Source organism: Pan paniscus, chromosome 7 (genome assembly GCF_029289425.2).
Source record: "Pan paniscus chromosome 7, NHGRI_mPanPan1-v2.0_pri, whole genome shotgun sequence".
Lineage (NCBI taxonomy): Eukaryota > Metazoa > Chordata > Mammalia > Primates > Hominidae > Pan > Pan paniscus.
This window is the reverse complement of record NC_073256.2, coordinates 84505596-84528467: the sequence shown is the minus strand read 5'-3', so window position 1 is coordinate 84528467 and position 22872 is coordinate 84505596. Positions and strand designations below refer to the sequence as shown.

Genomic DNA, 22872 nt, shown 5'->3' with positions numbered 1-22872 from the left:
ACTCTGTGATATTTCCTTCCTATGGTTTCTTTCACATTTTACTTCTCTTAAGAAACAGTGTGCCTAATGCTTCAGATGCTTATGGACTTCTCTATAACTTGATAGGGGAAACACACAAGAAAGCCCAACATATGGTAGCTTCTCAGTATATGTATGTTGACTTTTCAAGATCCACAAATATGATTGCTTTAAGGGGGTAATCTGGCCCATAGGGCTTATGAGACTCATTGGAAAATCTTAACTAAATTCCTGGTTTGGGACAAAAATCTCAGATCTGTTTAATTTGAGGAGGTGAAGCAGGTCAATGCTTTAAAAAGAGCCAAAGAAAATCATGAAACACCTTGGCTGGTATGAATATGCTCAAGTTCTTGCAGTGACAAAAAATATACAAAACAATCCATAGAGAAAAACAATAGGCTTTGCTTGCAGTCAGCCAATACATTCTTACTTGTGAAAGATATGCTCCATCTGATATAAGGCTGACCTATAACCCACGTCCATCAAGGTTAAAGAATGAAGTAGATTTTCTTTTATTTTGTAGTTTTAGGCCACACCTGGAGCAAATATAAGAATATTCCAAGACAAATAAAAAGTGTTTAATAAAATAATTAAAAACATGTGCCGCTCCTTTATAACTCTGATTTTTAAAAATAACAAAAATTTGGGCCATGTATCCCCTATTCTAACTTTTAAAGACTTCAACTCCACGCATTGCTCCAATCCAAATAATTATGCATTGTAAAAGAATAGTTCTATCATCTCGTTGTTTAAATACAGCCTTCTCTGATGCTTGTTATGCCATTTTCTGGTGAGTATTGCACATGACAAAGACATATTAATAAACAAAGCAGGTAGTCTGAAGCCTGTAACCTTATATATTGTTGAACAACTTGACACATTTTTCCGTTACACTTAATAATAGTTTATGTGGTGAGATTAAGTTTTATATGTTACTAAATGTTACTCTTTAAATTTTTTTCTAGGGCCTTAGGAATCAATTGGACCTTTCATAATATCACAGTTTTACCACAAACATGGGGAACATTTCAAAATAAGAATAGCACACAAATGATTCAGAGGCATTTGCCCTCTAGAAACTGTAAAGAAGTTATTCAGATCCAAATAATTCTCTACAACCAGTATTATAATGAAAAATTGCAATTTGGCATTGGAATGTTTTGCTTTTAACAAATAATTAACAGTAATTGTTTTTACCTTATTTTTATATTTATGGGTTAAAGATCAATCCTAAAATATTTATGATAGTAGCATAACAAATATGCAGATATCTGATATACCTAATTTAGAGATTTATCATCTGATAAGAGTTTAGATGCCCTGAACTTTTTAGATGCTTTAGAACTTTCTGAAGCTCATAATATGTTGAAAATGAAGATGTAGGATTAAAAAATTATCAAGCCTGGGAAGGTCCAGGCTGCAGTGAGCTGTGATCACGCCACTGCACACTGCACTTCAGCCTGGGCGACAGAGTGAGACTCTGTTTAAACAAACAAACAAAAAAGCCAGACATAATGCTTCACACCTGTAATCCTAACACTTTGCGAGGCCAAGGCAGGAGGAGCACTTGAGTTCAAGGCAGGAGGATCACTTGAGCTCAAGGAGTTTGAGACCAGCTTGGGCAACATAGCAAGACCTTGTCTCTATTTAAAAGCTAAATATATAAATAAATAAATAAACAAATAAATAAAATTTTTAAAAAGGAAAAAGGTATCAAGATTTCTTTTGATCTTCTGAAAGAACCTACTACAGACTACTAGAAAGTTTTGTCTTTTTTTCTTTAAGAGCTCATTTTTCTAGCTGTCTTCATGTGTTTTTATTGTACTACTATTGTTGTTTTATTCTTAGTTGTTTCCAGTGAGTGTTATGTCTTTTCTCTACAAATATTTGTGTTGTGTGAGATACCCTAGCTGACCTTTAAATACTAACAAAGCACCAAAGTCCTGTCTCACTTTTTTCCTGAGAAATGTATACCCAAATCTCTAGTGCCGATTTCTGATGCCACAATCCTCATGAAGCCCTGACACTTATCTGACCTAATTGACTATTAACTCATTTTAGCCTTTATATTCCATACAGTGCACACTTTCTGACCCATCCCTTTCATGTCTTCATTAGCTAGATCAATCTGTTAGTACCTTATCTTGAGCCTGGTGACATAATCAACTCTAACACCCCAGTACCACTATCTCAAATATTGCTCAAATACAAATCTTGGGAGACTGCCTGGAAACAAGTAACCTGAGGTTAGGTGAAGGAGAAGAAACTTTTTTTTTTTTAAAGGTGAAAAACCTGGCCACATTCTGGGTGGCCAATGGAATATGGTAGCTCCACTTATTGTACTAAGCTCTTCTGCTCTCAGGAGTCATAGCATCAACTGTGTCATTCCTAGTAATGAGAGGGGAAGTCATGAGTGAAGCATGGGTCAATGAAAATGAATAGGACTGAGCCCAATCAGGAGACCTTCATTCTAGTCCTGCCTCTGCCACTAATTAAGTGACATGAACAGGTCCACAGTCTCTTGGAACTTCAATTTCCCCATCACTAAATTGAGAGAATTAAGACTGAGATGATTAGATTAGATTAGCCTCTCCTAAGCACTTAGAGCACTTCTTCCAAAAATTAATAGATTCTGCAAATTATAGGCATTCTGAAAATAGACGTGCATAGGCATTCTACAAGAACTCAAATAGGCTGGGTGCGGTGGCTCACGCCAGTAATCCCAGCACTTTGGGAGGCCAAGGTGGGTGGATCACCTAAGATCAGGAGTTTGAGACCAGCCTGACCAACATGGTGAAACCCCATCTCTACTAAAAATACAAAAATTAGCCGGGCGTGGTGGCATGTGCCTGTAATCCCAGCTACTCGGCAGGCTGAGGCAAGAGAATTGCTTGAATGCAAGAGGCAGAGGTTGCAGTGAGCCACTGCACTCCAGCCTCAGCGACAGAGCAAGACACTGTCTCAAAAAAAAAAAAAAAAGAAGAACTCAAATATATTTTTCAAAAGCTGAACTAATCAAAGTCATGCAGATCTCATTGCCACAGGACTACCCAGTGATTGGATTATGTAAATATTTTAGAAGAGTCTCTGTGCCATTTCCTCAAGTCCAATAATGGACAACATTTCCCCCATTTTAAACCAGGATGCTTATTATATTTGATCTGTTCATTTAAAATTATAGAGTTGCTTTGCTCCTCTTGAAAAGCTGTTGTTTTATCAATGATATGGTCTTACAATTATGAATTTCTCAAATATTGTAATATGCAGACTTTACCAAAACTTATTTTTCCACAGAATTGTTTTTAATAGCTTCTCATGAAACTAGGGCCCAAAGAAGCAGATTTAATCTGGTTCTATACCCGATTTTGAAAATATCATACTTCCATTCCTCAAATAAAGAGAAAACTAAGCTGATGAAATCAAGGACTATAGGAGTAGAGAAACACTTGTAGAAAGGTGGTATAGCAATCTCCAAAAATCAGGGGCTCCTGAAAAGCAATAAGAACAATGGCAAAAATAATCATCAAAATTAACTTTTTTCAGAACTCTGGCAATAAACCAAAGGCTTACAACAACCCATAGAACATTAACTCAAGAAAAACGGCTGAATCTCAATAAGAACAAGTGAGTTATGTGGGGTTTTAACTTGCCGTATGTCAATACACTTCTCTCTAGCTCTGCAGTAGCCTTAAAAATCAGCAGACTCACAATGACAGTGGCTGTGAACCAGGCAGCCTAGCAACTGCTAGAGAGGGAAGGATGTATTTGACGTTTTCCCAAATGCGGCACCCTCAGACAATTGTCACTCCTTGACTTATATGGAAGCTGCCTTAAAGGGCTGTTCTTTATTTCACTTGAATTAAAGCTCACTCAGTGAGAACCTCTGCCCTTAGGATGTTTGTCAAAAACAATCAGGGACAGTAGGGTTACATCACAGCTGTCTAAGGGAGTGATACCAGCTGGGCTAAACAGGAAGCTTACCAAAAAAATTTAGAAGAAAATCTGGTAAATGAGACTTCCATGGAAGGCCACAGAGATGTGTAGTGCTGTGCACCTATTAGGAAAGACTCCATAAAGCTCTACATAAGGCTCTATCTCTCACCTCTGGTTGACATAGAGGCTCTGTGGAAGCAGAGTTAAAAACTACTTGAGTGTTCATAAAATGCCTTGACACCTGTCCAGTCATTAGCTGACCACTATGCTACTTAGCAGAGACTTCAATGGCTGAGTACAACAGGTAACATAGACTTGACCTGCATTACTTCACAGAAGTTGCTAGATAAAGAAACAGCAGCAGCAGCAGCAACAGCAAAACAAACAGCAGCAATAACAAACCCTAGGAGAAAGGGTCTGAAGTCCAGAGTTTCCACATTATGTTATATTACATGTCCAGTTTTCAACAACAAAACAAAAATAATAAATGACATGCCAAGAAACAAGAAATTGTGGCCCATAAATAGGAAAAAAAAAAAAGCAGTCAATAAAAACTGTCCATGAGGAAGTCCAGATGATTAACTTACCAGACAAATACTTTTAATCGGGGCTACTATAATATATTCAAACAACTAAAGGCAATTATGTCAAATAAATTACAGTATGAGAATGATGGGCCACCAAATGGAGACCAGCAGTAAAGAGATACAAATTATAAAGGGAACAAACTAGAAATTTTGAAATGGAAATAAAAATCCACTAGAAGGGCTCAACAGCAGATTTTAACAGTCATAATGGAAAAAATAACTTGAAGATAGGTCAATGTACATTATGCAATCTGAGGAACAGAATAAAAATAGAACAAACAAAAATTAACAGTTACCTATAGAGTATATGAATATACATATACAGAGTATCCCTTATCCAAAAATCTGAAAATCCAAACTCCAAAATGTTCCCAAATCTAAAACATTTTGAGCATTGACATGACGTACAAAGGAAATGCTGATTTCAGATTTTAGATTTAGGATGTTTATGGGTCCTCAACTGGTATGTATAATACAAACATTCCAAAATCTGGCTAGGCATGTGGCTCATGTCTGTAATCCTAGCACTTTGGGAAGCTGAGGCAGACAGATCACTTGAGCCACGGGGTTCAAGACCAACCTGGGCAACATGGTGAAATATTGTCACTACAAAAAGTACAAAACCTAGCCAGGTGTGGTGGTGTAAACCTGTAGTCCCAGTGGGAGAATCACTTGGCCCCAGAAGGTTGAGGCTGCAGTGAGCTATGATTGTGCCACTGCAGTCCAGCCTGGGTGACAGAGCAAGAGCCTGTCTAAATATATATATATATATATATATATATATATATATATATATACTGGGCACAATGATTCATGCCAGTAATCCCAGCACTTTGGGAGGGCAGGGAGGGAGGATTGCTTGAGCCCAGGAGTTCGAGACCAGCCTGGGCAATATAGCGAGACCTTGTTTCTACAAAAATAAAAAGAATAGCCAAGTGTGGTGGTGCACATCTGTAGTCCCAGCTACTCGGGAGGCTGAGGTGGGAGGATTGCTTGAGCCCTGGAGGCAGAGGTTTCAGTGAGCTGTGATTGCCCCCCTGCACTCCAGTCTGGGTGAGAGTGAGACCCTGTCACACTGTCTCAAAGAAATTTTTAAAAACAGAAAAAAAATTCCCAAATCAAAAATATCAAAAATCTGAAACACTTCTGGTTCCAATAATTTCAGATAAGAGATACTCAACCTGCATGCACATATAAGTTTAAAGACCCTCATAGCTTATGAATATAACATTTGTTATGTTAATAATAAATGAAACTAGATTAAGCAGCACTTTCACATCACCATTTATTTATTATACCAGGTTTTTGTAATTATGAACTATTTAGACTTATTTATACCAACACATTTTTATATGTACCATATTTTTCTCCCTCCCATTTCCTGTTTTCTATTGGAAATTAATACTTTTTTTTATTTTTGCCAGTAATTTTTTTAATCTTCAACTTTTATTTTATTTCAAGTTCAGGGTGCATGGGCAGGACGTGCAGGTTTGTTACATAGGTAAATGTGTGCCATGGTGGTTTGCTGCATAGATTATCCCACCACCTATAGGTATTAAGCCCAGCATCCGTTAGCTATTCTTCCTGATGCTCTACCCTACTTCAGACAGGCCCCAGTGTTGTTCCCCTGCATGTGTCCATGTGTTCTCATCATTCAGCTCCCACTTATAAGTGAGAACACTTGGTGTTTGGTTTTCTGTCTTTGCGTTGGTTTGCTGAGGATAATGGCCTCCACCTTCATCCATGTCCCTGCAAAGAATATGATCTTGTTCCTTTTTATGTTTGCCAGTAATTCTTAAAGGTTGATAACATGTTTACCAATTTTTCTTCTAATATTTGCTTTTTTAATACTTGAAAATCCTTCTGGAATCAATTATTTTTCTACTGAAATATAACCTAGAACAATTTCTTCAGTAAAGGTCTGTGAGTAGTGATCACTCATACACAGTAGTTTCTCTGGGCACAAGATTTACTCTCAGCCTTTTGGAAGTATGTAGTTTTAACTGAAGAAAATTCCACTGTCTAACTTTACTATTTTTATACAATCTATGTGCTTTTTCTTGTTGTTTTTTAGATTTTCTTTCTTTGTGATATTCTGTATTTTTACAATGTGAATATCAAAATAAATAGTGTTTGTTATGCTTTCCAATTTGGGAATTAAAACTTTCCATTAATTCTGGAAAATTTTTTAGTCACTGTATCTTTCACTATTGCCTTTCTTCTATTTTCTCTTGTGGAGATTGTACTATATGCAGCTTATAATATATATGTATGTTTGTGTATGTATACATATACACATATATATTAAAAGCTGTATCTATATATGTTTGTAAGTACATGTATGTATTTTTATATATGCATACATACACACATACACACACACACTCATACACACACACACTCATACACACACATATCACATGCCACTTAACCTGAAATTTGAATTTTCCATCTCTTTATATTTTTTACTGTTTTCTGGCAAACTTTCTATTTTTCTTTCATCTAATTCTATCTTCAGAATTTTTTAATGAGATATTTAAAACATTAAGTTTTTAATTTCAGTAACTTTTTTTACTTGGAGAAGTTCTTGATAATCTTTTAAATATCTCTTTGTCTTTTTCCTTACTTTAGAATTCTTTCAGTATGGTTCCTTTTCCTTTTCTATCTTTAAATATCTTTTTTTTTTTTTTTTTTTTTGAGATGGAGTCTCACTCTGTCGCCCAGGCTGGAGTGCAGTGGTGTGATCTCGGCTCACTGCAACCTCCACCTCCCGGGTTCAAACGATTCTCCTGCCTCAGCCTTCCGAGTAGCTGGGACTACAGACGCCCGCCACCATGCCCGACTAATTTTTTGTATTTTTAGTAGAGACGGGGTTTCACCGTGTTAGCCAGGATGGTCTCGATCTCCTGACCTCGTGATCTGCCCGCCTTGGCCTCCGAAAGTGCTGGGATTACAGACGTGAGCCATTGCGCCTGATCTATATCTTTAAATATCTTAAGCATACTTTTAATATGGTCTCTTTCTGATTGTCTTATTTCTTTCCTTTCTCATCATTCTAATTCTAGTGTTTTTAGCATTTGCTGACTCTGTTGTTTTGCTATAACTTTTCAGGCAGCTTGTAATTTGATTGAGAGCTCATCTTCAGCAGGAGTTGATATTTAAATCTTTGGGAGTTCTAAATGCCCCAGTTCTTACATTTACACATGAGAGGACCCTGTGAATTTTAATGAAGCTGGCCAATTGTTATTATAATGTGGGGTTTCTGACAATACAGATAGTTTAAGTTTGAACCCAATAACCAAAGTACAGAGCTGAGAGTTTGATTCCCTATGTGTATCTTTACATTTTTCATTCAAAGTCTAATACCAATAGCAAATTTCATGGCTTGTTCCACAGTTAGAGAGTACAGGTATTTTATTTCCCTTTTTATACCTGAGTCAGTCCTTGCAGGTGACAGGCTCTATACCGTGTCATCATCTCAATCGCCCTGCCTTAAGGAGACCCAGGGCCAAATTACCTACTGTTACAGACATTAAGACCTCAGGAAGAACTAGGACCCAAACCCAAGTGGGGAAGTCTTAATGTTTTATGACAGCATTAGCTTTCATCTGTGACTATGGCTATTATTTCTTTATTTGGGACATTTGTGTTGTTTTGTTGGTTTGGTTTGGTTTGGTTGTTTGTTTGCTTGTGTGTTTTTAGCTTGTTTATTTGTGTTTTTAAAAATCTAAACTGTAATTAGAGGGTACTGGCTAAATTGATTCTAGATGTTTTATGTTTTGATTTTGTAAGCATTGAACCCACAGTCTGGAGGACCTGTCTGATATTATTTGGCTCAGTGTCCCCACCCAAATCTCATGTCAAATTGTAATCCCCATGTGTCAGAAGAGGGGCCTGGTGGGAGGTAGTTGGATCATGGGGGCAGATATCCGCCTTGTTGTTCTCGTGATAATGAGTTCTCACGAGATCTGATGGTTTAAAAATGTGTGGCTTTCACTGCTCTCTCTCTCTCCTTAGAAGAAAGTGCTTGCTTCTCCTTCTCCTTCTGCCATGACTGTAAGTTTCCTGAGGCCTCCCCAGACATGGGGAACTGTGAATCAATTAAACCTTTTTTCTTTACAATTACCCAGTCTCAGGCAGTTCTTTATAGCAGTGTGAAAACAGACTAATACACTGTCTTCCATGTCTTCTCCATGTATATTTCTTCAAATTTTAGCCTTCCTTTTTCTCCAAACTCACATTTTATATTCAAACTTATTTATAGATGAGGAAAGAAGCCTAGAAAAAGAAGACCCAAAGTTTAACAATACTATGAAGCTGATTCAGAAAACATAACCCTCTGATTCATTGAAATTTTTCTTCTAGTTCTCAACTTTTAGAATAAGCAAATATTACCAAAGTATGAAAAATGCAGAATTCAGAGTCCCAGCCACAGAGATTCTGATTTAGTAGGTCTGAAATAGAGTCCCAGAATATGAGTATTAAACAAGTACCCCAGCAGATTCAAATATTTGGAATTTGATTTGTTTAGTGACTTCAGACCATAATCTGAGAGATTAGAAAGAAACACAACCCTGACACAAGTTTTTTCACACTTGAATTTATACTTTTTAATTAAAAGCAGAATAAAGAAAAAAAATCTATTTAATCAAGGGTTTTGCTCATCTTGCTTATAAAAAGTTTATAAAGCTCCCTATTTAATTGTTCACAATATCTTTTCCCAAAGGTGCTGATTTATAAAAATTTATTTGAGCTAAGTCTTATTTTTAAATGATGCGATAAGAAATATGCATTACCCCTGACGTTATTTGGAAGCTTTCTGCCAAGATGATCTTGTCTCAAGAGAAATTAGACGATTCCATAAAATTACCTAGGCATAATTTATAGAAAGCTGAGTCAAGAAACAGGTGTTGTTGAAATGGTAAACTTGTCATCTTCCTCACTCATAAGTTTCTAGGATATGAGCCTGTAAATTCTAAATCAGATACTGGGCTCACAAAGATTTATGTCATTTATTTCCTTTTCCTGAGACAGAGGTAGATGATCTACGCATATCTAGCCAGCTGTTCTACAAACCACATGCGTTGACTGAAAGTATCAGTGGAGATACCAATGCTTCAGTGGCTCCAATGTATACATGTCCCAGCACCTGGTTGATGGAAGCTACTCTTATTTGCATCTCTGTGCTGGGAGCCTGGCTACAATGCTAACTAGCATTCCATTTCCAGATGGCTCCCATTACTACCCAATTACTTTAAACCCTGATTTTATTTCAAGCAATTTACCATTGTCAAGGGTCGTCTCCCAGTACAACATTGCTAAGATCAAATATGTTTGGTTCTAGTTCTACGGTTACAAGAGTTCAGGAATGGACTTTCTTAGAGTGATTGATGGACCATTTAGCAAAACCCATGGATAAACTATAAATCCAATGTTAAAATTTTAATAAAAGTATAAATAACTTTTATAACAGTTATTCATAGTTACAATAGTTATTTATTTTGTTTTATTTTTTAATTTCTAACTGTCCTGATAAACAAGTTGGAAAAAAATAAATCTATTCATTCATTTTCTCATTCATTTACTAATTCTTCTGATATTTATTGAAGGCTTATTTTGTGTCTCAATAAGATGAAAAAGGGAATGGACCCTTTCCCTCAAATAACTTGTACCCTAGTAGAAGAGAAGAAAACTAAAACTTATTGCCAAAATATTGTAAAAATATAAGCAGAAAGGCAATGCGTATTAGGTGACAAGGGTTGAAGAAAGTTCTGGGGATTTGCATATCCTTTACATGATTAGGCTATGTTTTCTACTCTTAATATTGATTGAAGATATATGGATTTAAGGAAAAGAAAAGAAGACTAAATTTGAAACTGGATATAATATACTATTTTGATGGATTATTTTCTTGTCTAAATTTTAGTTTATTATAAAATATAGCACACTCATATAATTAACATGCTCTGCATTCTATAAGGATGTTGTTTACCAGTTTTGCCCACTTTGGGCACCTCTTGTAGGATCTAACAGTAAAACTAGCACACTTTCCCATATTGTGTTTATACAATACACACCCACAGTGCTTGAAGGTTTTTTTTAACATGAAATTTTCGAAGGCCTCAAAAGAATTGGTGGAAAACCACTACAGCCAAAATCTAGAATGAGAGATTATGTATATTTAAATATGTGGGAAGATGGGGGGATGTGGATATGTTTGCATTTTTTCATAAAACTTTTGGAGCACTATTAATACTTTCACATTTGGGGATTCTTTTCTCTGTATCCCACAGTATTATATTTTCTAAACCATTTTACTTAGGATTCCTTGCATTAAGGGACTTCCAAAATACTCTTTGCTTTTGTACTTGCTTAAAGTACATTCTACTTTCTCCATCTTTATCAGTTGTTTTCTTTTTTTTTTTTAGACGGAGTCTCGCTCTGTCGCCAGGCTGGAGTGCAGTGGCGCGATCTCGGCTTACTGCAACCTCCGCCTCCCAGTTTCAAGCAATTCTCCTGCCTCAGCCTCCCAAGGAGCTGGGACTACAGGTGAGCACCACCATGGCCAGCTAATTTTTGTATTTTTAGTAGTGACGGGGTTTCACCATGTTGGCCTGGATGGTCTCCATCTCTTGACCTGGTGATCTGCCCACCTCGGCCTCCCAAAATGCTGGGATTACAGGGGTGAGCCACCATGCCCAGCCTATCAGTTGTTTTCTATAGAAGATGGGTGCTGTTTTCCTTCAATAGAATCTATAAAGTACCACTGTGTTTACTCTATTCCTGAATGTGACAGCTGAGTGAACCTTGGCCTCCATCCTCCTCCTCTAACCTGAGCACTCACTCTCATGCGTGTGCTCCCTCTGACCACATAAACCCACAGTATGGAAGTGGGGAAGTGGGATAAGAACATTTTAAAATGGCTTTTAACCTGTAAGTGTAATTTCCTGGATTCTCCAGATTCATGATTATAATGCTACCTATGTAACATATCAGTATTTCTCATGGTTATGGCTCAGGAGAATTATTTATTCATCACATCACACCAATTATCATGAGGGCTACATTATCACATACAATTGTTATTTTTCTCTGAGGGCTACCACTAGAAAAATAAATAAATAAAATTTGATACTAACTTCTCAACCAGATTTCTGGGCCCATATGTCTTACAATTTCAATAAACCCTGGAGAGCATGCACTGAGCCATGGCATTAGTATAGTGATTCATTCCTCATTATTATTAGAATATGGTGACTTGAACCAAGAGCCATTAGTCTACTTGTTTTCAGTTATCTTATAATATTAACTTGTTTTGTGAACTTAAAACAGTGTCTACATATGTAAATATCTTCATTTAACTAATGAGTATAATTTCATATATAATAATCAGCTGATCCTGACATATTTTGAAATTTTGAAAATAATTATAAATTATCACTGATGTAATCGTAGACTATTCATAGAAGATTCATATTCCAACTAGACACTCTATGTTGGTCTTTAGAAAGAATTGCTTTTTTTTTTTCTAGAAAGTTAGTCTATGAGTCTCTGTACCATAATTAAGATGTTACTGAATGAAGACATAGACCTGAAGGATAGCTTGTCTTTACATGTTCTTCCTAACAGAGTCTGGATTTTTTTTTTTTTTTTTACAGAAGTTGTTTATTGCTATGAAAGTGAAATAGCTTTATTGTGGATTTCCTTCTGGTAAAAGAAATTTGTCAATAAACAATAGTGTCTACTCACTTTTCTCTTGTTCTGCTTCCACTCCTTCACTTTCTGTGTCACTTGGCAAGATCCATGGTTGATGAACTACCTGCAATTGCTTTAAGGATTCATCCTGCAAAAGAACATATTTATTTTAGATTAAACTCTGTTTTGATATCATGAACATTAATGTGGATAATCACTTCAATCTTTATGAACTGCATCTTCAAAAACCATCAGGATAATTTCCTCATTAAAAAAAGGAGAGCTCTAACTTTAAATTCATTTTCATGTCATAGACATACTACAAACTCTGAACTCATTTTTTACATTCTTCTTTTAATAACATTTAGAGTCAAGAAACACCTGAACTGTATTCCTTATGAATTAATATTTTTATGGAAATGTTGACACTCATTCTTGGAAACATAATCATGAAATATTCAATATAAAATGGCATAAAATGTGCCTCTTTGCCATCAAGGTTTCAAATTCCCTTTAATGAGAATGAAGATGAATGGGATTTAGAGAACATCTTTGATTTTACTCTCCTAGTATTACTTCACTGCCTCCTTCCTCTTCTCACTTTCTAAAGTTTGTTAACATATTTCTCATATACTTCCTTGCTGCTCTTTCCCTTCTGTCATTGAACTAAAGCAGACCCTCATTATCTCCCACCCTGACTGTAGTAATAGCCATCTGGGAAGTTTTCCAGGATCATGTATCATATCCTGTCTAATTCTCCCACCAGTCATCTGCCAGAGCACGCTTTTTAAGTTGCCATATGATGTAATCACTATGTTGCTTATAATTTTTCAGTGGCTCTATTCATTATTCCCTGGGTAAGATTTAAACTCAAAGCCCTGCATGATCCATACTTGTCTAACATGTTCTATCATACTATTCTCTCAATCCCACCTTGACCACTCCAGCTATAATTAACTGGTAGCTCTACAATGCATTTCCTTATCTGTCTTAAACATTAACACTCCTCTTCCAAGGCTCGGGAGTCACTTCTACTGGAAGTCTTCCCTGATCCTGCAAGGCAGAGTTACTCCTCTGTTCCTTTATGTGCCTATTATACCAATAGAATCATACCACGTAATAATTATACTTTCATCTTTTCCGTCCTTAAAAATAATAAAAAAGGTCCTTGTGGTCATAAATAACTTTTTTCACCTATGCATTCCTAGCGTCTACTATATCCCTTGCACAAAATAGGGACTTACTAGGTAAACATTCATATAGGAGGAGGTAACGAAGAAAAGAAAGGAGAGGACAAAGGGTAAAAAGGAAGGAGAGGGGAAAGATGGTTCTCCTCTAGAACAAAATAACGACTTTAAATTTATTGAGCCACGACTCAAGAACATGTTTTCAAACATATTTGGAAAATTAAAAACATAAAATCAATATGATCTGTCAATTCACTCTTTATCTCTCAAATTCACTCATCATCTCTACCCCCTTTCAATTATATTTTTCTCCAATATGAGATATTGTGCTTTATTTTTATTCAGACAAATACTAACAAGGTAAAAATAAAGTTCCACAACCCTTGATATTTAAGAAACATGACACCACCAGTCATTAAATGTCCACTTTGCTTAAAACAGTTCCTTTATGAGATAAATATTCTATCTGCCACGGCTTTCAGTTTGATGTCAAATTCTGGAGAAGTTCAGCCCCAATCTAGAGTTTCAAAACAGCACAATTTTCCAGAAGTTTGGAAGTGGAGTGGTGGGTTGGTTGTGTGATGCACAGGATATATTTTAGGGCAGTAAAACTATTCTGTGTGATATCATCATGGCAAATGCAAGACATTAAGCATTTGTCAAAACCCATAGAATTTTATACCATAAGCTTTAATGTATGCAAATGAAAAAAATCAATTAGGAAGTTGGGGAATCCAAGAATGAATGGCAATATATCAAAAAAGAAAGAACATAAATGTGTTACAGATGTATGAAACAACCTCACTGAAGGGGGAGGAAATAAGGTGCTAACCTAACTAACTTTGAAAATGAGTGGAGTTTGTAAGACCAAAGGCTAAAGGAACTATACATATGCACTGTACTTGAGTTGATAAACTTGCTTTCCATAGGAGTATGGGTTAACAATTCTGAAACCACTATATATGTACTCTGGAAATGAACAGTAAAGTAAATGGATGATGGGAGCCAGGTTTCTCACTGCTGGTGTGGCAATTTACAGATAAGCAGGGGAAAGAGACGGGAATGATCTGTGCATAATGTATTAGAGTTAAAGACGTCGGTATGAATTCGTGTTTACCTTACTATATATACAGATGGCTACACACAGAAATGTTGATATGTATTTCTTTTTATTTATTTATTTTCTTTTTTTTTTCTGAGACAGACTCTCACTTTGTTGCCCGGGCTGGAGTGTAGTGGTGAGATAATGACTCACCTCAACCTCCAGGGCCCAAGTGATCCTCCTGCCTCAGCCTCCCAAGTAGCTGAGATTACAGATGTGAGCAACCATGCCTGGCCCATATTCATATATACACATATGTTTCTCTACTCTGGCACCTGAGAAGACTTAGAAGCAATGACACTCAGTAGCAATTAACACACCTACCACCCCAATCTTGGTTTCTAAAATCATTCTCCAATGAAAGAACCAGGGTTTCTGGATAAATGATTGGACTCCCTAGGACTGAGGGAGGAAATGTACAAGATAAGCCGAACCATCTGGTAGTGCCAAAAAGCAAGAAAGTACTCGAAAACACACACACACACACACACACACACACACACACACACACACACACAATGATGGAAGTATGTCAAAAAGATAAGGGACTAACTGAAAAAGCTGTCATTAGCCAAAGCTAGAACAATTTGAGTAACAAAACACATAAGCCAGTATTGGGTCATTATCCAAAATATGCAATAAATATCTGTAAGTCCATATAGATAAAAATAAATGTTCAAATAAATAAATGAATGGATGAGAATAGACAAATATGTATACAGGAGCATTTCAAATAATTTATGTAAATTCTCCACCCTTAAGGATGTGGGGAATAACTTCCCACTTTTTAAGTGTGGGCTGTGTTTAGTGACTTTCTTTCAAATAGTTCAGGAGGGATAGGGAAAGGATAAAAGTAACTTTACAGTGAAGAAACCTGACAAACCCTATCTCCAGCCAGGTGACCAAGGTCAACAGCAATACGGCATATTGATAGGATGTACCCTTGACAGGATGTGATGAAAATTAAATTTTACCTCTGTGGTCTTCCTCCTAAAAACACGTTAACCCAATCTAATTATGATGAAAATATAAAATATCTGAGCTGTACTCCTGAAAGCCACTGTGGTCTTTAAACACAGGGAAAGCTTGGTTGTGAGAAAGGGTCACAACCAAGAAAAGCCTAAGGAGACACAATGACTAAATGTATTGTGGATCCTGGATGCGATCATGGAAGAGAAAATGACAGGGAAAACCTGTGGAAAGCTGCACACAATACAGATATGGTTACTAAAACTGTTCTAAAAAAGTTTATTTTTAATATTGAAAGTGTGAACCCCAAATATCTGAGATGGTTTCGGTTGATTTAGAAAGTTTTTTTTGCCAAAGTTGAGGATGCATACCTGTGACACAGCCTCAGTAAGTCCTGACGACATGTGCCCGAGGTGGTCGGGGCACAGCTTGGTTTTCTACATTTTGGGGAGACATGAGACATCAATCAATGTATGTAAGAAGTACATTGGTTCCGTCCAGAAAAGTGGGGACAGCTCCAGCTTGAAGTAGGGAGGGGCTTCCAGATCTCAGGTAGGGGAGAGACAAAAGGTTGCATTCTTTTGAGTTTCTGATAAGGCTTTCCAAAGGAAGCCGTCAGATATGCTTCTTTTTTTTTTTTTTCTTTTTGAGACGAAGTCTCGCCCTGTTGCCCAGGCCAGAGTGCAATGGCACGATCTCGGCTCACTGCAACCTCCGCCTCCCAGGTTCAAGCAATTCTCCTGCCTCAGCCTCCCGAGTAGCTGGGATTGCAGGCACACGCCTCCATGCTCAGATAATTTTTGCATTTTTAATAGAGACGGGGTTTCACCATGTTGGCCAGGCTGGTCTCGATCTCCTGATCTCGTGATCCACCCGCCTTGGCCTCCCAAAGTGCTGGGATTACAGGCGTGCACCTCTATTTCAGTGAGCAGCAGCATGGCTTTGAACAGAGTGGAAGGCAGGTTGCCTTCAGCAGTTCCCAGCTTGACTTTTCCCTTTAGGTTAATAATTTTGGGGCCCTCAAATTTTCCTTTTACAAAAGAAAGCAAAACCAAATTTCAAAATGATTTTCTTTTTCTTTTTTCTTTTTTTTTGAGACATGTTCTCTATTGCCCAGACTGGAGTGCAGTGACACAAACATGGCACACTGCAGCCTCGACCTCCTGAACTCAAGCCATTCTCCCCTCTCAGCCTCAGGAGTAGCTGGAACTACAGGCACGTGCCACTATACCTCAATAACTTTTTCTTTTTTTTTTCTTTAACTCCTTGTAGAGACAGGGTCTCTCTCCGTTGCCCAGACTGGTCTTCAATTCCTGGGATTAAGCCATCCTCCGCCTCTGCCTCCTAAAGTGATGGGATTACAGGCGTGAGCCACCACGCCCAGCCTCAAAAGTGATTTTCATTTTAAAAATAAAAGCACAAGATTTTTAGCACAAGCAGCTCTTGAAAATGGCCTTTTAATTGGATTAAAACTTAAACTCCTATCATAGGAGAGATGGGCTCCACAGCAGAAACTCACTGCCCCAGGGGTCAGAAGGCACAGCTTTTTATCCTGGTGAATCCAAGGCATGCTAAAGTCTCTTTTGGGATAGAATGGGATAGTTACTGGATTAGATGATCTCTTGTACTTCATAAGTAGTATCTATCTAGGTCTAGATTCCTTTAGACGGTAGAATGTGAGAGGCACTAGATGGCCTATTGCAGGGAAAGTCAGCAAAAAAAAAAAAAAGACACTCAATCTTGGAATATACCATTTAGATATAAACCAGTGTTTATTGTAAGGACTTTAACTTGCTTTTTTTTAAATTTATGAATTATTAAATTTGATCTTGCTGAGCTACACCGAAAAACAGCATAAATGTAAAAAATTGTAGATTTAAAACTCCATAACTATGTAGAAGATAACAGAAGTAAAATTTCAGAGAGGGAAATCACACTGCTGCAGTTTTTAAAAAATGTGACATAGTCTCTGATGTTCAAAGAAGAAATATGAAAAATAGACATTTTGGATACATAAGGGTAAATGAAATTGCTGAAGTGATTCCTTTAAAACAGAAAAATTTAAAGTGATCATGAAAAAGTGTTTTTAATTTAAAAATATTTTGGTTATTTAGCTTTTTGATTGAAATACTAAAATTTGTTTTCATGAAAAAGATATGAGTAGTAAGTCAATTGTGTTATTTTCCCACAATAGTTCAGCATATCAAGCAATACTACTGATTGGTTTTCGGTTTTAATGGCTTTATTCCTGAACAGATAAGCAGCATTCAACTATTCTCTAATTAATGCAAATTGCCTAAAGTACAAATGGAACATTAGCTTGGTAAAATATGTAGTTTGGGAAGAACTTTAAAATGTTGAATTATTGTAATCATAAAGATAGTACAAATATTACTGTTAATAGATGATTTAAATGTTTTACTTTGGTTTTCCCCATAATAGAGCTAGTAATATAACGCACCTGTTCACTTTATCAGTGCCAACAAGCACCACTATGTATGTCTAAAGCTCAACCCATAAGGCTACATATAATTCTTTTTGATGGGGTCAAAGAGCTAAAATCTTGAACATTTTAAAATACAAAAGCTGACGTGTCCCTCTTTGCCAACTTATTCAAATATACATTTTCCACAAGAATATTAAACTGTATCTGAGTGTAGTACAAACTTTTTCATATTCCCAAGAGCAACTTCTTTGTGTTACTTTTAGAAGAAATCCTATTCATTCTTTTTCTAAAACACTTTCACCATAATTACAGCAAATGTACAGGGACTAGGAGTGGTGGGAAATAGTGATATTCATCACATGGAAAATGGTTGCTAGCTCTGAATCAATATATTATTCTATCTGCTAACAGAATAAGTGCTTTACAAACTTCAGCAGCATTGTTGATCCACATGAAGAGCTTATTTTTAGATTCTCTAAATGCAACCAATCAGTGATTTATCATACGTGGCCCTGAAAGTTCAGTGTATTTCAAGAAAAAAAAAATTACTTCTTTGCTCAAACTTCTACCATTGGCTGTTTTAAATCTGAATCAACTAAGTATTTCTTTTCATTTGGTATTAATATGTCACTAACGCACAAAACATCAGTTTCTATATTTCAAAATGGTTTAATCACTTTAATTTTACTTCCATAACTGTGGAATCCCTGTAAAATAAGATTCCCTGAAGCATATTATAAAACAAACAAAGGCACACTCCACTCTGGATACATGTAATGGACTGCTTCCACTGACAAAGAATTAATCCTTCCGTTAAAAATCACTTCCGTTAAAATGAAATTCCCTTTATATAATGTACACAGCTAAATTTGTAAAGTTTGTAAATAACTTTCTTGTTGCATTTGTTAATGAAATGGTTCATACTATCCATGTGGGGTGTGTATGTGTGTGTTTGTGTGTGTGTTTAGCGATGGGGTTTCACCATGTTGCCCAGTCTGGTCTCTAACTCCTGGACTGCAATCTGCCCACCTCGGCCTCCCAAAGTGCTGGGATTACAGGCATGAGCTGGGCCAAAATCCACAATTTTTATGTGAATTTTACTTACGAAGCCCATTTATTTTGGGAATTGTAAAAGTTACTTAAGATTAAGAGCTATTCGTATAAATTAATAGAATCTGGGAAAATGAAAGAGAGAGAGTAATAACAAAGTCAGAAAAGTACAGTAGGTTGTGAAAAACATTACAAAGTAAATGCAAAATACTTAAATAAATTTACATGACTATTTTGCCATCCTACACTATACTTTGGGATTGTACTTCATCTTCTTTTCCAACTCATTCCACTTGGTGGCTTTTCTTTCCAAGGAAATTGTAGTATGAATTTGTAAAAGACTTAGGAAAAAAAACAAAAGATGATTGGGTGTATCAATGAAAAACAAGTCATTTTTCGAGCATGCCTGATTTTACAGAAGCTCTGGGACTTCATTGACTTTAGCTATTTTACAATTATGGAATTTGTAGAAAATGGTAGCAGTGCAAATGCCTCTTGTCCATATAAATGTAAATCGTGTCCATTAGAATGCAATAGAGTGTTATCCTATGGATAGTGATTAAATTTGCCAATTTTTCCATCGATTTATAAAGTCATTTCAGCATTCCTTTATGACTATGTAAGTGAGAGTTTAATTCTTTGAAATCACTGGAATGCTTTATTTGTTCCCTCATTAATTTATCAGTTAAATAAATCTTTCACATGTGTTCATTTTACATCTGTCTGAGTGCCATGATTACAACTTTTTTAAAAATTATGATTTAGCATGTTTCTGTTCTTAATGAATGTTAATGATAAAATAGGATTTTCTTGAAAAAAGATCTTCATTTCCTAGTTTTCTAAGTGAAATAAAACTATGATAATTAATAAGTATTTAAATTTTTAGAAAGTAAACCTTCGTGAATGATAAAACGTAAACTTCCTCTTATTGATTATAGGGAATAATGTCATACATTCTCCATCAGAAGTAGAATTGAAACTTCTTTACACCACAGAGAGCAGAATACTACACAGGAGAAACAAGACAAGCAGGCCAAAACTGGCATCCAAAGTGATTCCAGGATATTGTGTTGCATAGAATTGATCCCATTTCTGGTTCAGATGGCACATCTGGCAAAGCCAACCTCAACAGATTTGAAAAGACCTGTCTCGTGATTTTAATTCTGTTTGACACCCTAAGAGATTGTGAAGCTGCCACACTGCCAGTAAGTTCACACTCCCATGTATGTTGCCTCTGGCCCTCACCAACTAACTTCCTAAGGGTGTGAGGAATCTCAAATGAAATCACTGACTTCAGTCTAGTTCTTTACGGCTTCTCAATCGTTTGAATTGACAATACTTACCTGATGCATATATACTTAAATTACTATATAATTATATATAAATTAAATTAGTAATTTAATGATAATTAAATGATAATTTAATTATATTATAATTTAATGATAACTAATGATAAAGGGATTTTTAACCAGTATACTATGCTGCTTCCCAGTTATTCGTCTGGGTAGTGTGTGTGTGTGTGTGTGTGTGTGTGTGTGTGTGTGTGTGTTTCAGAGACAGGATCTTACACTGTCACCCAGGCTGGAGTGCAGTGGCGAGATCACAGCTCAATGCAGACTCAAACTCCTGGGCTCAAGCAATCCTCCTGCCTCAGCTTCCTGAAGAGCTGAGACTATAGGTGTGTACCACTATGACTGGCTAATTTTTTGATTTTTTGTAGAGACAGAGTCTCACTATGTTGCCCAGGCTGGTTTTGAATTTCTGGCCTCTAGCAATCCTCCTGCCTCAGCCTCCCAAAGTTCTAGGATTGCAGGCATGAGCCACCAGCTTGGTCCTGGTAATGTGATATTGTAAATGGATTAAATTTGCTACAAAAATTATGATAATCCAGATTTGGAACTGGTTGAATTTGATAAGTTATTTTAAATTATACACTTTCTAAATGAACGTTAATATAATCCAAAAACTAAGATTTCTGTGATGTAAAATTATTCCCACCTTGAGTTATCAAGCATCTTAGATGTAAAAAGCATGCAATATTTTTAAAAATTTAACTATCAGAGCTATTTTGAGGACAAAGAAATGTAGGCAATTATAAAACATTTCATTTTTTATTTGGTCAAAACCACAAATCTTAGTCAAATAATACATTAAAAAATAGAAGATGTTGAATAAAAGCTCCATTTTAGCTTTACTTTTGAGAAGACCATATCATCTCTGTAGTTTTGATTCAGATCTAAACAAAATTGTCTAATTTCATGTGGTTATGATTCTGTCTCATTATAAAACTAGATGAAAAAAAGAGCATTTGATCTGCAAAGAGCTGTTCAAACTTTAGTAAGAAATGTTAAATATATTAAAAATGTAAACACTATGGTTTGAGTTTTATTGTGTACTAAATAAAAGCAAATGTTTGCTAGCTCAGTTTTAGCCTCAATGCTTCTAACATTTATAAATACTATTTTTTTATTGTTTACCAATTCTACTAACATGAAGAAAAAAGAAAAAGTGAAATAAAAGCCTAAGTGAGAAAAGACAAAAGACTATCATTTTATGGCTCACATTCTAAACATGTTCTCAATGGAGAAGAGTTTAAGTACATATATATTTTCTAATACATAAATGGATTGTCTGTGAGAAAAGCCAACTAGTTGTAAGTTAATAGTTTACTAATTAAGATCTTAGTTTTATTGTAAAGAATGGTCATCTGTTGGCTTAAGAAAGAGCTAAAATCTCACTATAAGTCAATAATAAATGAAAGTACTGAGTAATACTAAACCCCTAAGAAAGGCAGTTCACATGTTTTGCAAAATTCAGACTGAAAGTCAGTAATGGATCTCATAAACTGGAGAGATTTTATATATTTTATTTGAGACAAAAAATTATTATTGAGAGTAGATGAATAAGCAAGATATAAATTTATAAATAAAGGTTTTCTCTTTACCTATTTTATAAAAAATTGGAGATTTTTTAAACAAAATTGGGATTTTTCATGATGCACACCATTACTCCCTAGAAAGAACGTTGGAAAAGACACTTTATGGCAGAGCATCTTGGCACTTTTAGGATGCATATAAATCAAATGGAGATCATGTTAGGATGTTGATTTTGATTATTTGGGTCTGGGCTGAGCCCCAGGATTTGTATTTCTTACAAGCCCCCGATGATGGCAGTGTTGTAGTCAGAGGACCACAGTCTGAGGAACAATAGCCTTTAAGTACTTTAAGTGAAAAGGCATAAATTCTCCACCTTCTTGCCACATTGAGCATTTACACTTGTGTACAACATGTACATTTACATTGCACGTTAGTAATTATGAAGAAAACAAGCCTATTTTTCTTGGATGAGAACTACAAAATTAGAAGACTTATTCTTAAGTTCTATCATCAGCAGGCAGCCCATGTCTTGGCCCAGCACCTCAGTTCTCTCCAGGTGGGAACATGGGGTTAGACCTAGACAGGACATATTACAAGAGGCATCAGCTATCCCTCTTGTGGAGGTGGCCTATCACCCACAGATCCACTGTTAAGTGGGGAATGCTGAACCAAGAGCTTGGGCAACCACAAAATCCTTTTAGGCGGTTCTTAACATCACCAAACTGTTTCCCAGTTCCCTCCACCTGCAGTGGATTTAGACAGCTAATTTAGTGGCCACGGTGGTCTGGCTTCAGGCCAAGTTTTATGGGCTCTGCCCACTGGTTTATCTGAGAGTTCTGCAATAGTTTGCCATCAGTCCAAAGTTCCATGACACAGAACACCCTTGGATATCTCCAAAAATAATAAATCTAGAAGTCTAAAAAGTTTCCAAGTGAAATCTACTATATATTTAATTGTTGGGATAGCCCTTTGCATAATGGCATGTATGAATATCATCCCTGATGACCAT

The 22872-nt window shown here is 36.2% G+C and overlaps 1 protein-coding gene across 5 annotated transcripts in view; it reads right to left on the bottom strand.

The window, feature by feature from the left end:
• The window catches only part of C7H8orf34 (chromosome 7 C8orf34 homolog), a 485474-nt gene that overhangs the window by 19202 nt on the left and 443400 nt on the right, over positions 1-22872 (bottom strand). For all 5 annotated transcript variants that reach the window (XM_034966203.4, XM_034966201.4, XM_034966200.4 and 2 more), the window contains one exon: positions 12288-12381. In XM_034966203.4, coding sequence (XP_034822094.3) covers positions 12288-12381 — 94 coding nt within the window. The remainder of the gene's footprint in view (positions 1-12287; positions 12382-22872) is intronic.